This window comes from Phalacrocorax aristotelis, chromosome 18, assembly GCF_949628215.1.
Source record: "Phalacrocorax aristotelis chromosome 18, bGulAri2.1, whole genome shotgun sequence".
NCBI classification, from domain to species: domain Eukaryota; kingdom Metazoa; phylum Chordata; class Aves; order Suliformes; family Phalacrocoracidae; genus Phalacrocorax; species Phalacrocorax aristotelis.
The window spans coordinates 12604146-12620454 of NC_134293.1; the positions used below are offsets into that span (position 1 = coordinate 12604146).

General features: G+C 44.6%; 1 protein-coding gene across 11 annotated transcripts in view; it reads left to right on the forward strand.

Moving 5' to 3' along the window:
- The window catches only part of TSPOAP1 (TSPO associated protein 1), a 70324-nt gene that overhangs the window by 29391 nt on the left and 24624 nt on the right, over window positions 1-16309 (forward strand). For 10 of the 11 annotated variants that reach the window (XM_075113106.1, XM_075113103.1, XM_075113107.1 and 7 more), the window contains exons 9-17: window positions 129-251; window positions 657-761; window positions 1128-1178; window positions 7343-7526; window positions 7864-8084; window positions 10385-10494; window positions 12645-12754; window positions 14179-14994; window positions 15524-15675. In XM_075113106.1, coding sequence (XP_074969207.1) covers window positions 129-251; window positions 657-761; window positions 1128-1178; window positions 7343-7526; window positions 7864-8084; window positions 10385-10494; window positions 12645-12754; window positions 14179-14994; window positions 15524-15675 — 1872 coding nt within the window. The remainder of the gene's footprint in view (window positions 1-128; window positions 252-656; window positions 762-1127; window positions 1179-7342; window positions 7527-7863; window positions 8085-10384; window positions 10495-12644; window positions 12755-14178; window positions 14995-15523; window positions 15676-16309) is intronic. The other variant, XM_075113110.1, reaches the window with a different exon arrangement.

The following is a 16309-nucleotide window of genomic DNA, read 5'->3' on the forward strand; positions in this document are numbered from 1 at the left end:
GGTATCATTACAAGTAGAAAGCAGGTCTGTAAAACAACCTATTGAGATACAGAAATAATTTGTCCTTCATTATTTATACAAGGAATTCCTATGACTATTTGTGTTAATTGAAAATCCTTTCTCTTCAGGTTGAATCTGAGAATGCTGACCTGAAATTGCAGGTTGTTTTGGTTACTAAGGAACGAGATTCAGTAATTCAAACGAATCAAGGACTCCAAACCAAGCTGGAGAATCTAGAGCAGGTGCTGAAGGTCAGTAGGATCCACATGGCTGGGAGGGCTGTCCAGACACTTAACGCTGCTTTTGGATGGCAGATGTTGTCTGTTTGCTTTTTTTTGTCCATTCTTTTGTCTCTGTGCTTCCATTGGGAATTCTGCTTCTGTGGGATCCTGGAACATGGCCTTCCAAATTGGGCAGAGGTGCTTTAGAAAGGCTGCTTCAGGGATTTGGTTGGGAGGGATAATAAGGTGACCGTCACTGATTTAAGGATTTTCTTTGACTGTGTTGCTCTGGATTGTGGTAAGAGTTTCTTACTTCCTCTTCTGTTTAATGATGACATGAAATACAGGCCATGTTCTGACTGCATGGCCCATTATAGGGCACAGGACAGTATTTCAGTGATGTCACCCTTCAGCTGTCTGTGAATTGTTCTGCAGCACATGAGAAATGTGGCTGAGCGAAGGCAGCAGCTGGAAGTTGAGCACAAGGAAGCGCTGCTAGTCCTGCAGGAGAAGCAAGAAGAAGTCAGGCGGTTGCAGCAGGTATGCAGTGTGTGGAGGAATGGACATTTTACTCTCTGAATCCCTGGAAAGTGACGGGACTCCTGCACCTTGTTTCCCTAAAAGTGCAGTGTATGGAGGAGGTATATGTGAGCTTGCGGGGTAAAATAAACCAGGGAAGAATGTCTGCATCAAGGTGAACACTGGTACCTTAGGAAAGTGTGTGTGTGTGTGTGTTTCTCATGAATGGCAGTTCTGATCTTTCACTGCTGTTTGTTCAAAGACTGAAGATGCTTTCAGTCCATACAGTGTTTTAAATCTATAATGGTCTATCAAGGTGGTGATGATAGTAGAAGCTAACTTAGGTAGGCTGCTTTCTTATTTGCTCCATTTCGTATTTCTTCCTAGGCACAGGCGGAGGCAAAAAGAGAACATGAAGGAGCAGTGCAGCTTCTGGAGGTGAGGCAAAAAACCCAAGATGGATTAGTGGCTGCAGATTTGGTATCTTTTGTTCTTAATGTCAGCTTTCTTGATGCCCTGGGTTTTGTTGGTTCTTGAGCAAAATGCTTTAATGTCTTGACCGGACGCAACATGTTGCCATGAACAAGTATCAGTTGTGGTGGCAGACTAGTCTCTGGGGTCAAAGTTTTCAGGGATTAAATCCTGGCCTTTTCAGTCCTTAGATAGGTTACTTGATTCAGATTGTGCCCAACAACTCTTTCAGGGATGTGTTAAGTAACCAACCTCAGATCTGCCTGCTCCATTTCCCAGGATCATCACAGGGAGGAAAAATACTTGTATCCATGTGATCTGAAATTTCTTTTGTGTATATGTGCTCTGTGCTTTTTATTAGGGGGGAAAAAAGGGGAAATGTGGCCTTTGCCTGAGCATAACGAATGATGAAGTTTGGGGCAGCTCCCTTGTCCCATTTGCTAGGCTGGGACCAGCTGTGCGACTGCTCAGACATCCACACAGAACATGCTTTGCCGTGGTGACAGACAGCCTAACGGTGCAGCCTGTCACAAGTGATGAGCATTGTTTTGGTTTTGACTTGGATTATTGCACTGTTTGTCAGGATGACTTTGGATAAAACCTTGGCTGTGAATTCCTGGAGCTGCTAAGGCAAAGCACCAAACCCTGGAACTTGATGTGATTTAGTGGCTGCCAGAGAGTTGGGTTAGGTGTGATGGCAAATGGGCCAGCTTCTGCTTTCCCAGTCCACTGAGGTTTTCTGAGCACTAAAACGTCTGAGACCAAGCAGAATGCCTCGCTGTATACCACCTGGACAGTGAGATCTCATGCTGATGAGGCCATGGCACGCTCTGTAGCGGTGACATACAGTCAGAGATCGCAGCCTGAATTGCCTGTGTCCGATGCTGTGCAGCAGCTCTGTGGCTGTCAGGAGCCCAGGAGAGCTGAGTGAGATGGTGAGTGTCCTTGATGGAGGGAGTCACTCCATGGCCGCAAATAGCATCCCCTTTGAGGGGGCCTGACCTTTATCTGAACTGGAGACCCCAAGAGTGCTGGGTTCCTACTGCATGGATTGAAGTTGTTGCAGGCTCGGTGAATATCGCGGGGAAGTGACATTGTATATTGCCCCATTTCCATGTCCTTTCTGTGACACTTGCTTTTGGCTGCAGGGACAGGACTAGAGATGATGCGGGTGCTGCTCTTCCGTAGTTTGTATCTAGCTGGCTCCTTAGCAGTCTTTAAGGGAAGGGAGGTTTGATGCTTGCCAAACGTTTTCTGAACTAATTCACTGAAGGATTGGAGAAGCTGCTTAGGTTTAAATTTAGACAAGACTAAACAAACTGTCTGTGCAAAGGAAGAAAGGGACAATCATTTGTTCTGTGTTTGAGAGGCTGGCTGCGTTCTTCTGCAAGGGCCTCATAAGTTCACTATTCTTGCTTTCATGTTACTGGTACAGAGGTGCTTTATAAGTCAATGACACCAGGTGTACCAAAAAAAGAGATATTGTCATTAAAAACTAGTTTAATGTGGAGCAACAGTCATTTAAACAACTTAACTATAATCATAGTCATTCCAGAATATCGGTATAGGGTAAAATTAGGGGGTTTGAGGTGCCTACAATGCATGTTTTTATTTTCACGTGTTTGGATTGCTTTTTGATGTAATATTAATGAATAATTAGTGTGAATCATTTCCATGTTGGAAGACTTCAGTCACAGGATTGTCATAAGCAGAGTCTCCCTCCTTGGAGATGTTCAGGACTCACCTGGACAAAGTTCTCTGCAACCTGCTGTAACTGACCCTGCTTTGCGCTGAGGGAGTTGGACTAGGTCATCTCCAGAGCTGCCTTCCAACCTCAGCTACTTTGTAGTTCTGTAGTAAGGCAGTGTGTGCAGGGATGCCATGGATAGAAGGACTGTCTCAGCTTAGTAAGAAAACCTTGAGGGTTATGGTCATGGGAATGAAGGCATTCTGTAGTGGAGACAAGATTCTCAACTGCCTTTTGCAATGCATAGATGCAAAAGGTGACAGCCTGATTTCAGGAATCCACTGTAGAATTTTGTTGGGAAATATGGTGAACAGAGCTGTATTTGCTTGCTTTCCCTGACGAAGGAGCAGGGTGCATGACTGAGCAGGCCATTAGCAGCTTGAGATCACGTCAAAGCCAGGTTCTGAGCTGTGCCTTGAATCCCAGCACTGCTTGGTCTCAGACCTGGGGAAAGGTCTGGACATGAAGTGTCTGTTCTCCTGATTTTATGGGTCATTGCAGTGTCCTGGGAAAAGAGGTCTTGAAATTTAGCACTGACACTCAAAGCATGTTGTGATTTGGCTCAAAGCATGTTGTGATTTGGATGCCCTCAAACAGTGCGTGATTATCCTGCATTCGGTATCTGGGATTTGGCTTTTGTTTAGCAAGCAGATGCCTGTGGGAATGAGGTGGGAATCTCAGTATGGATCAAGGCAGACACTGTAAGTGTCACTGTAAGGTGAGAAAACAATTTCATTCAAACTGAGGGTTGGGTTATCATTGGCAAATTGTTGATTTTTGGCTAGTGTAACTGCTGATGTGGTTTTATATCTCTTTTTGCATTTCTTCTTGCTACCAGAGTACTTTGGATTGCATGCAGGTACTGCTATAATCCTGTCAAACAGGTCATTTTTCTCCTCTGTCCGGACTTTGACAGTTCCTTGTTATTCTTGATTTAACTATACTCTGGAAAAGATTGCAAGAGTGTCATCTGCAAGAAATAAATACAGTTAGAGGAGCAACCACTATAAGTTTGGTGGAGCAGCTGCTTTTATGTTTCAGTGCTTTGCTTTGTTAACCAATTAGAATTAGAAGCTATATTTTTTGGCATTTCTGGATTTTTAGATTTGTCCAACTGTGTACCTTCTCCACATGTCACATACATTTAAAGGTCTTTTAGGAACTACTTGAAGTCGAAGAGGGAAGTGTTTCCTTCAAAACTCAAAAGCAGTGGTGATATCACTGCAAATGAAAATGCCACAGAGAAAAAGACAGATCCTGCTGGCTTTGTAATTACTTGGAGGATGGGAAGCAGAGGTTGTGAATAATAGTTCTCACAGAAGAGGTAGAAACTAATGAAGCTATAGTGTGGGGGCTGTGCTAGCTGGCCTATTCACAAATGATTTGGAAAGAAGGCTTATATGGAAGTGGTGGGGTTTGTAGCTGACAGAAAACTGCTCTCAACAGTCGCTTTCAGATCTGACTGCAAAGAGCTGTGAAGAGCTCATGAGTAACGGGGAGATTAAATGACAGGTAACACTGACTGCAAAGGCATGCACACGGAGGAGAAGCAGCAGTGACTAAATGTGCACAGTGGTGCCACCTGTTGTGGCAGGAAATGCAGTGTTTGAGGTAGGGTGGTTTTTTTTCATGTCAGTCTGATTCACAAGTCTGGTCAAAAACGCAAGTACAGTGTTGGGAACCTTTAGGAAAGGAGCTGGAACAGCTCAAGACGTTATTAGGGTACGCCCACATTCTGTAGAAGTAGCACCTGCATTTATGTGGAGTTATGGATGTTCCATTAGTCCCTTTGATGTCATCCCTGCTTTGAGCAGGAGCTTGGACTGCAGACCTGTAGAGTTCCCTTCTAGCAAAATCACGATTCTCTGATCTCAACATACAGCAGAAGATACAGAGAAAGGTAATGAGGGACATCTGGATGGGGAATGTTGTCTGTAGGAGAACTGTTATAGAGCAGCCAAGAAAGAGGGTGTCTAAGAGGGCAGGACTGAGCTCATGGTGGTTGGATCTAGCTTGGTCTGGGAAATCAGAGTAAATTCCTGAACTGGTGGTTAAACTGACCCCACCAAGCTCTGCTCCCTGCTCTTGCAGCCTCTTCTGGTCTCAGTTGGCATGAGGCTTCTCTTTCTCTCCTTTTTGGGTTGGGCATAGACACAGAAGTCTCCTCTCTCTTGATTCCTGCTGTTTCCCTGAAGCTCCTGGCCACGTCCTTAGGCTCCTCTTCCTTATCCCCCGCCTCCTAATGCTGCCCTGGAAGCTTGCTGCTTGCCCAGCTGTCTGTGAACCTCTGCAAGTAGTCTGCTAGAAGTATGCATTGTGTATGATGTGGCAGTAATGCTTAAGGGATGTTTGTACGTTGGTTTGAATAACACAAGAACTAAAAGACACCTGACTAATTAGGTCTCTCAGAATTAAACTGTGGATTATCCAGGCTGTTGGCTTGGCCACCAGTATAAATGGATTTAAACTGTGATTAATAGATTCATAGAACCAAGGTACTATTATGGTGCTATTAAACACAATATCCAGATGCATCTGCTGGCTCAGGTCTCCAGATAAGATGGGAAAACCTTCTCTGGTCCTGCAGTCGTTCTGTACCTGTCTCTTGTTGTAGGCTCTGTCCCAAGGTGGGGTCGGGGACAGATGTTGGTCTAGAGGAAGCCCTACTTTGATCCAGTGCAAATGTTCTTACTGTTCATGGTTTCTGTTTTCTATGAAGATGTAATGTATAGAGGATAATCATTTATGTGAAAAACCTTAACTGCAAGTGAATTCAGACACTCGTGATTGTAGAGGAATGCTGTACAACATGCCTTAGTGAACTGGGAAGTTGCTCTTGGCATCTGATATTCTCTTTCAGTTCAGAGACAGTTACTTCTTGCCAGATTTCAGAGACTTCACCAGGCTTCCCTGTAAAACTGAGAGCGCCTAGCTAGCTGTGAAGGAAACAAGTGATAAACCGACATGTTTAAAACAGATATGCCACAATAAAATAAAAATGCGTGCACCCTCGTAAGCTGGTAGGAAGTGGGTTAGAAAGATCTTGTGGTACTCTGAGACCAGAAAGAAGGCTTTTTCCAGGCCTAAAGACCAGACTTTCTGTCTCACATAATATTTCAAGACATTATTTATTTTTGAGTAGGAAGGAGAAAAAGGCACTTCAAAAATGTTTTGTAAAAAGGAAAATTTTGAAGAGCACAATTCAGTCATCTGTTTTGATGCACCTTACCTACGCAAAATGATGGAGTGACTACAAAGCCTGGTGTGATCTCAGCCCAAAGAGGAAAAAGGGAACAAATGTCATCTCTCCCAAGGCAGAGCCTGCACCTCAGCCAGGTGCACTAATGCCAAATTGAATATTGTCTGCATTAGCTCAGTTGAAGAACTGCTGATTAGATGATATATTCCCATTCAGCACTAATCCTTTTTGTTTACTTGTTACCTGAAGTGCATGAGCAGGGTCTACAGAGTGTCTAGGAAGCCAGAGTAACGTGTTGCACAGTGGAAGAGTGAGAGGGAGAGGAGCGGTTGCATTCTCCTGGGAGAGTATGCCTACAACTAGGGAGTCTGCAGGGATGTGTAAGGAATGCCAGGACTCAGCAGTATTTTGGGAAGGGGAAGATATAGAGATGGTAGAAAGAGAATACTAGAAAATACAAATGGTTGTCTAGTAGGAATGTGTCCTTCCCTCTCCACAGTATTTCCCTAAGGCTCCACTGCATCTCATCTTGCTGAGATGTAGCTTTCTTGTACTCACCATGCATTTTCCTGGGGCTAGTCATCCTTGTAGGACCTGGTGGCAAAGTGTGCAAGCTGCTGCCATCAAAGAAGTGTTCTGCAACACAGGCCAGGGTGCTGATGCTGTCTTCCCTTCCTAGTGCCTGAAGGAGCCAAGATCTGGAGGGACAACTGGGAGTCTTGCCCAGAATGGTGGGGAGGCCAGGGTGTAAGGTTGGGGGCTTGCTGGAGCCTCTGGAGCGATGGATATGAGAGAGCATTGGGAGAGCAATTCCTTTTGGATTTTAATGCTCTAATAAACATTCAAAGCCTTATCAATCTTTTTCTTTTCAAGGCTTATTTATCTTTGACTTATCTCATCTGGTCTTGTGCAGGGCTTGGATAGGATATTGCAGTTCAAAGCCGGCATTTCAGGGATAATTCCTAATAGAGCTTGCAGTCAGTCTGCTTGTAAAGATGAGTCTCAGGTTTTCAAAGATAAGATACATGCGGAGCTGCCAGTTCCTAATGACCATTCCTGGCAGGGCACGCCTTGAGGTTCTTGGGGTCTGAGACCCACTGAAAAGATGCAGCAAAGGCAAATGCTGTTTGCCTCAGTAGTGAATTTGATGTGGGTTTGTGCCTTATCTTGTGTCTCTCCTGTCAGGCCCGGGTGAAAGATCTGGAAGACCAGTGTCGCAGTCAAACAGAGCAGTTCAGTCTCCTGTCTCAGGAACTCAAACAATTCCGGCTTCAAACAGGAAAAATCGACCTTCTCACCTCTACGCTGGTGACTTCTGAGCTTCCTCTTGCTCTGTGTAGCTCTACCCCACAGCCCCACTGGGAGAAGGGTAATTGCTGGAGATGCCTATGAGTGTTTCGACAAATGAGTCGTTACTTGTGTAAATGCAAAGGTGTAAAGGAAATAATGCAAATGTTTAGTTAACTTTTGGGGTCTGTCTCTGTCTATCTCTTGTAAATACCTTTGGTTCATTTTGTAGTCATAAAGAAAACTTGGCATTTCTCTGACCAAAGAGAGCCCAGTGTTTCCAGTCTGTTGCACTGTTAAAGGAGTCATGTTTTTAGAGGCTTGAGTTGCTATAAAGGGCATTTGCTTACTGTGATGCTCACAGCTGATCTTGTATTCTGCCTGTGGGTAAAAGTAATGGACGGATTATTTTATTGCAGAATCAACTGTTCCTGGATTGCTCACTCAGCAGAGTACGAAGAAGGTTCACAATGAAGAGAGTGATGAGTTGGAGTCATCACAGCAGGCGCCTGATGCCACTGTTGGCTCCCCAGTTGCTGCTACCAGTGCTCAGAAACAAGCCAAGAAAGTGGAATCTCAGTCAAACTCTTCAAAATCAGAATCCATGCAGAACAGTCCAAAGTCTTGCCCAACTCCAGAGGTCAGTATGGGAGTCCCTTCTGTGGCCTGTGCTTTCTAGCCACAAGGGAATAAATGCATTGCTGAGAGCACCAATAGTGTTGCATTCATTCCCTCCAGGCTGCCTGAAGAAAATGGGGGAAAAACAATAGAAAAGCTGTAGGAAAAAATTGAAAAGCCCTTGGATGCCCATGTCTGTGATGCTCATTTGAATGTATTGTTGTGCTCCAGGAAGGAAACAACTGGCTAGACAGAGTGTGGGAAGCTTGGTGAAGGAGTGGGGTGGGGAGGTCGACTGGTAGGAAGTGTGGGAAAGCTCTTGCTAAGCTTCCTTGTGATATCTCAGCTACTGTTAAAACACAGAAAGGCTACAAACTGTTAGTTTTTAACATGCTGAGGAACTGTGTCCAGACTGTTTTTGGCCTTGAGCTGTGGGTGAGGGGTTCAAACTTTGTTGGTGCTTTTAGCTATTAAAATTTTACTTGGTGAAAGAAACTGTGCAAAGATGCTCTGTTTGTACTAGCAGAGGGATGAGATTGATAGGCTTTGCTTGTTTGTGTCACCAAGATCTCAGATGGTTGTTGCTTCTCCTCCCCAGGAGCTCTTAAGTAGTATTGTAGGGTTTACTTAAGCAGTCTTTCATATTCTGTGCTGTATATCACTTGATGTGACAACTTAGGGTAAAGTGGTGCTGTGAATGGGGCTGGGTGTGATGGTGTGGGAGGCAGCTATTGCTCTTTTGGTCCATCGATGCTCCCCAAGTGTTAAAACCTTCAAGGCCCCGTGGAGTGCCTCATTGTACATGTGGAGGACACTGAAGTCTTGAGCTACTGAGGCCAGGGCACTAACGAAGTGACTCTGCTGTGGCAGGCAGTGTCCACCACTGTGTAAGAGCTCTGAGGAGCTGCCGTGTTCAGAGACACAGTGAAGGTCCTGGGGAGTAACGGCTTTGTGTCTATCGGTTCTGTAGTGGGAAAAAATTACGGTTAGTTCAAGAGAAAGCTTTGAAGCCACCATGCCTCCATGGAGGGATAAGACCAGTAGTGCCTACAGAGGTCAGCATGGGATCCTTGGAAAAGAGCCAATGTGTAGAGCATTTGGCGTCAGCAGCACATGGTTATGGGAGCACTCTGGACTGTTAGCCAGGCTACTAAAAGCTACTCCATTTGGGTCTGCCTTCGGGTGTTACAGTGTTCATGCGTTTGTTACCCAGGGATGTGCTGCAAGATTGCATTATGAGGAGTATACCACCTTAAAAAGATGCTCTGAACCCTTTCAAAGATTGACTTTGGCAGTTCCTGTACTAGAAAAAATAGCTGTGATGGATCTTCATCAATAATACATTTGCCTTGAGGTCTGCTTTAAAAAGGCAGCCTGAACTGGTTCATTGGCAGTATTTCAAACAAACACAAGGGAAGTGCATTTCCTCAGAAAGTATGATTGCATTCGTAACTCATGGCCACTGGATGTAAAATTCCAAAATGTCAATGGGATCAAAAAGACTGAAACAAATTTCACAAAGATGCTCCTGCAAGTAGCCACCAAACACATTCAGGCGCAGCTTCCAGCCTAGGAAGTTCTTAAGCAGCTGATTACTAGAAACTAAGAGGCTGTACCAGGATGAGGAGAGTTTCATGCTTGCCCTGTCTCTTGTATGCTTTCTTTCAGCATATGCTACTGGCTGTTACCAGAGCCAGCTGTTTGGACTAGATGGAGCTTTGGTTGGAGCTGGTAGGGCCTTCTAATGGTCTGAAAGTACAAAAACATTATGTTGAAGCATTTACAGGTGCTAGAGGGGAACTGCCTGAACAAAACCACTTGAGAGACGTAGGCATTTAATTGAGCTGTAAGGTCTCCTTTTTCAGATTACCATTTATGTTGTGCACAGGGACAACTACTATTTAGAGGTAGCAAGAAATAAATACATAAATTATGGATATGTAGGGTGGAAGGGCCCTCCTGAGTCTTTAGTCCAGTCTCCTACACAAGTGGAACTATCACCAGCACTAGAATAGTGTGGCCATGGCTTTGCCTAGCTGAGGCTCTAAGTTCTTCAAGAATGGAGATCCCCCACCTCAGTGGGAAGCTGTCCCACGTTTGCATCACCCACCTGGGCAAGGAGTTTCTCCTGATGTCTGACTGGAACCCCTCAAACTGCAACTTCTTACTGCCACTTCCTCACCTTAAAAGTCATTCTTCCAGATGGTTCTTACCCCAGCGGCCAGACTGCACATGAGCTTAGAGGACTTTTTCTCTGATGTTTGAACCCTTTGAGTGTTTCTTTACTCTGGTTTGGACCATATCATATCCTTCTGTTTTTAGGTGGACACTGCAAGTGAAATGGAAGAGCTGGATGTTGACAGCATCTCTCTAATGCCAGAGCCAGGCAGCCAAGGCCCTGCAAAGCTCCAGGTGTTCTTAGCTCGATACAGGTACTGGGTCATTTCTTGTCGTCTATGAGGTTAGGCAGGTTATCTCACAGTTGCCTACTTTACCCTGTTCTATGGAGTTAACCACTGTCAGGGATGGGTATTAGGTTAGACTATGTATCTTATTTCTCCATGCCGTTTTTTTGTGACCTGTTCTTTCCCGTACAAGCAAATCCAATGTGCTTGGCTTAACAAAAACACACTAAGCTCATTTGTTGTTTGGTGAACAGCACTGTGTGAAACTTTTTTTTTTTAATATGATACTGGATGGAAAATTGAATTTGAATTGACACATTCCTTGAAATGCCTGATTTCTCCAGAATAGTCGAAGAAATTTTCTTCGAGAAAATCTTATTCCAACAATTAAGAAAATTTCAGCCCAGAAATCCTGAATTGAAGTTTTTGACCAAGCTCATTCTGGTTGTAATTTTTAAAAAAATAATTCACAGAATAAAGCCAGGTTTTTCTGATTGCTCTGCAATCCACTGAGCAATGTCTACTACCTATTACAGTTCAAAAAATATTGGTATACCCGTCATCTTTTAGACTGGGATTGGGATGAAGAGGACTGGGATGATTTTGTGCTTGTGAGGAGCAGATCAAATGTTATCTGTGTCTGTTTGTCAGAGTCTTGGGCCCATAGGGTCTCACTCAGCTCATAGAGAGGATAACATTGTTTTGGCATGTTGATATCTATTTTAAAGACTAAAGAGTAGGATTTAGCAGTAGGTGCTTGCAAACGTAAATGTTTTTTATGAGGCATTTTCCTGCGGTAGGCTCTCTGATTGCCTTAAGGATCCCTGGGTAGGCAGGTCAGAACTACCTGGATTCCAAATCCTATCACTAACATGTTTATCATTTTCTTGCTAGTGGAGCTTTTGGACTGCTGCTTGAAATGTGGAGTTACAGCACTGAGAGTTGTATAACTTGGATCCTGAGGGCTGGAAAATTATGAAGAAAAAGGCTAGAAACCTTTTCTTCACTCGTGTCAGTTTCTTCTTGCGCAAATCAGCTCATTCTTAGGGTTTTAAGCATGAGAATTTTGAGATTCTGTGCTGTGCTTGTCCATGAGAGCCATATGGCTGATGAAGTGTACCTTAAAATTTTGGGGTATTTTCACAGAATCACAGAATCCCAGGTTGGAAGGGACCTCAGGGATCACCTAGTCCAACCTTTCCAGGAAGGGCAAAGTCTAGACAAGATGGCCCAGCACCCTGTCCAGATGACTCCTGAAGGTTTCCAACGTGGCCGAGTCAACCCCTTCCCTGGGGAGATTATTCCAACGGTGACTGTCCTCAGTGTGAAAAATTCCCCTCTCGTGTCCAATTGGAATCTCCCCAAGAGCAACTTGTGTCCATCCCCCTTGTCCTCTCCATGGGGCTCCTTGTAAAAACGGAGTCTCCATCTTCTTTGTAGCTGCCCCTTAAGTGCTGGTACATGGTGATGAGATCCCCTCTGAGCCTCCTTTTCTCAAGGCTGAACAAACCCAGCTCCCCCAGCCTAGCCTCGTATGGCAGCTTCCCAGTCCTCTGATCATCCTGGTGGCCCTTCTCTGGACCCCTTCCAGCCTGGCCACATCCTTTTTGTATAGAGGGGACCAGAACTGCACACAGCGCTCCAGGTGTGGCCTGACCAGCGCTGAGATTTTCAATGGTTTGGTATTTTGGTTTGTTTTTGTTTTGTGTTTTTTGGCTTGGGTTTTTTTTTCCCCAAGACTATTAACTACATTAAATGTAGGAAGCTATCTACATAACATAGTTAATAGTGGGGATGAATTTGAGGATGTCTGTTTCAGAAATACTGAGTCCTTATACAACTTACCTAATCGGTACACTTAGAAAAACAGCAGGCACTCAGGTAATTCAAGTCTTTTTTTAAACATTTTCTTGAGTCACTTCGATCTGTTCCTTCAGACGTCACAAGACATCTGTTCTGCTACTCAGAAAATTAGCTGCTATTTGAACACGGGGCAATGTGTTATTAGTTATATATAAAACTGTAAACTAGAGTCTTGACCTTTGTCTGTGGATTTCACTGCTTGTGAAAAGCGGATGCAGTCCCAGTGAATTGTAAGCTGATCTAACATCACAGCTTGAATGTGATGCTGTGAAAGTTCCTACACAAGGTAAATCTTCATATTGTAAATATTTCAGCTACAATCCTTTTGAGGGACCTAATGAGAATCCAGAGGCAGAGCTTCCACTGACTGCTGGAGAATATATTTACATCTATGGAGACATGGATGAAGATGGCTTCTTTGAAGGTGTGTTTTAGTAGAATGAAATGTGACCAAACTGCTGTGGAGAGTTGACCTCTCAAGAAAAAATGGGAGAGGAATTTAGTGAATCTTGAAATCTCAGGATAAAGGTTTTCTGCCCAAAGTTACTTTGTTAGAGGGAAGAGCAGATTTTCTCTTGGAAAAGGGTTTATTTATGTCATGATTAAATTCAGTCTAAAACATGAAATCCTGGTCTAGGGATTTCAGTGGGAATTTTGCTACTGCTTTCATCCCCATATGGTTCCTCTCTAGCCATGGAGAGGAACATATTCAGCCCTGGGCACCTTCTGCAGAGGGTCTGTTTCTCTCTTTCCAGTGACTGCACAGCAAGCCAGGGAATGTAGGCAGCTGCGGGACCCGGTTACCTCTTGCTCTTTTGTCAGAGCAGGGTATAAGATAAGCAGTCCAAACTACAGTTGTTACCCAATTTGGTGTCATACAGTGTATTTCTCTTTTGGTGCCTTTGAAAACATAATCCTGTTTGACTAATAGGCAGATGGAATTGAAACCAAGAATTGTGGGCTGTAAATTTGGAATGAAGTTTCTTTGTGGAGCTGGCTTAATGGGATGGAGGATCCTTATTTAGCGAGGTGCTTTGCAAGAGCTGAGGCAAATGCATGCCATGTTGCACTGCTTGCTCTTTGACTGTTTTGGCTCTTCCTTTCTTTCTATTTCCAAGCTTCTCATGTATTTATTTATTTGTTTGTTTGTTGTTTAAAGAATAAAAAGGTTATTCTTTACTAATGTTTTCTGCTTTCCCTGCTTTCAGTTTATTTGCTGTAGGTAGAGTTTGAAAGGGGAAAGTAAGTGCAATCCCTACACACTGCTCATTTGACTGTGATTTGATGGTTCTTGCACGTACCAAGAGTGCTGTGGTATCAGTTGTCCCCATGAGTCCTTTCGGGACTTCTTTATTACAGAAGCTAGCATAACAAAGGAGGGAACTAAAAAGAAGGCCAGAGCTGAATACAGAGCTGGAAAGATGGACTTCTCTTGAGGAAGTATGGCAAAACCCAAATCTGTATGGCTGGGAGAAGACATACAATCATCAACCTGCATAGTCTGGGAAGGCTAGAAAAAGACACTTAATGGAAGAGCTGTGGTGAGGGACAATAGGGTAACGAAGAAGGAAAAACCCTTAAGCTAATCACACAAAACAGCTTTCTAGTTACGTGGCTCTGGAACGTGTGAGCAGTGAGTCTTCTCAGTGTGGCAGTTAGGATCTAACCAGGGAGGCCCTAGGAAATGCAGGAAACTTTGCCAGGAATAACCTCCCAGAGGTTTTTTTTTCCATTCCTGACTGGAGTACAGTTGTGACCTAGCATAGGTGTTGTCACATTGTCTTCACGGATGGGTTGGAAGGCTGAACAGTAGGTGCAGTGGTAACAGGTTTCCTGTTTTTTGTTTAGGGGAGCTGATGGACGGCCGGAGAGGGCTGGTCCCCTCCAATTTTGTTGAGCGAGTTTCAGATGATGACCTCGTGACGTTTCTGCCTTCGGAGCTGAGTGATCTCACCCATAGTTCATACCAGGAGAAAAGTTTTGTCAGTGCAAGCACCAGCAGTGGAGATAAGAGTGATTTCTCCATTGAAGAGAGTAGCATCAGTCCATTGGCCAGTAAAGCAGAAGGAGACCAGGAGGAACCTGTTAGTCATACAGCAGTGCCTTACCCAAGAAAATTGAATTTGATCAAGCAGCTTGCCAGAAGCATAGTTGTAGGGTGGGAACCACCACTTTTGCCAGCCGGCTGCCCAGACATACAAAGCTACAACATCTATGTGGATGAAGAGCTACGTCAAAATGTGAAGAGTGGCTTTCAGACCAAAGCAGTGATTGAAAAGCTGGATTTAAAGACAAAGGCTTACCGTGTGTCTGTGCAGACTGTAACAGAGCAAGGCAGTTCTGATAAACTGCGATGTACTTTCTTTGTGGGGCAAGATTTTTGTGTGGCACCAACTATGCTGAAAGTCAGAAGCATCACTGCCACGTCAGCAGAGGTCACGTGGCTTCCCTGCAACAGCAATTACAACCACGCAGTGTATCTCAATGGGGAGGAATGTGACATAACAAAACCTGGGGTCTACTGGTACACCTTCCGCAACCTGCAGCCGAGCACTGAGTATGTGGCCAAGCTGGAGGCCCGGCCCTTGAAAACACCTTGGGAAGAGGTCCCAGAGGGGCAGGAGCAGAACTCAGCTGTGATACACTTCACTACCCCACTAGCAGGTATCAGAGCAGTCATGCCCATTGCCACTGTGCATGGAGTGCTTGGAGCAATGCGCTCTGTCATTACTTTGCTATGAAGCCTTGGGGTGAAGGGAAGCAAGGTTTATTAGGTCCCAAAGCCTGAGATGCTGTCCTGTTTTGTCTTAATGTTTTTCTTCCTTTATTTTAAAAATTTATTTTCTCTTTTGTTTTTGTTTGCTCTGGGAAGACATCCCCTTTGCTGATTTGAGCAGCATGTCTCTCAGGGCATGGAAGATCTGGTTTGCCGTGACCTTGCTCTAAGGATTGCCGCATCTTGGCCTCAGCTACTTTTGCAAAGTTCTGTTTTCTGTGCATTAAAGCTTTCACAGAACAAGAGCACCATATTTTCTTTGGTTCTGTCTATCATTTCCCAAGACGAGCCTGGCTATTCTAGTATGGTTCTGCAATGGCAAGTCTGGCGTGGGAGTTTTTGATTCTAACCAGGGTTTATTTAAGCTTTATGCTATAGTCAGGTAAGCAAGAGGAAAATCTGTTTGGACTCTCACAGGCACACCTGATGCTCCTTTGGATGTCCAGGTAGAAGCTGGTCCCTCGCCAGGTATTCTTGTTATCAGCTGGTTACCTGTCACCATTGATGCTGAAGGATCTTCCAATGGAGTTCGAGTCACCGGTTATGCAGTGTATGCGGATGGACAGAAGGTATTGTGCTGACGCTGTGCGAGGCTGACGTTTGTGCAGGTGGGTGGCTGGATGCTGGTGCAGGGGTAGCGGGCAGTTGCAGACCCTCAAGACCTGGAAAGCTTGATCCAGTAAGCATGCCACCAGGAGGCAATGACAGTCTGTGGCCTGGAAAAGAATGATACCAGAGAAGGGACAATGCTTGGGCTGTTTGTTTTGACTGGTGCATTCCAAAAAAGACATGTATCCAGATTATTGATGTGTTATTGATATAACTAAGCTTGGAAAGTTCCTGTGGCAGGACCCTTCACTAGCAAAATGCATCAATTTAGTGTCAGCCACCTCTGTCTCACCCTAGGCACTAGCTTCATCCTTGGGGAAGCAATGAGCTCAAGGAGCAGTGACTCCACAGGGCATGGACAGAGTACAAGCACAGGTACGCAACCTTGCCACCACTTGGGGCTTGTCTCTGGACTATGAGGAGTGAGATGTAGTTCTCCAGCCCTTTCTTAAATTAGGGACAGGTCAAGGACGAGGTCCAGTACGAATACTGGTAAAGAACCCCCAAGGGTATTCTGTATTAAAAGTGGCCTGTGGTCTTCTGCACACATGATGTGCCGATGGCCATGGGAGAGGCAAGCCACAGCTGTTTAAA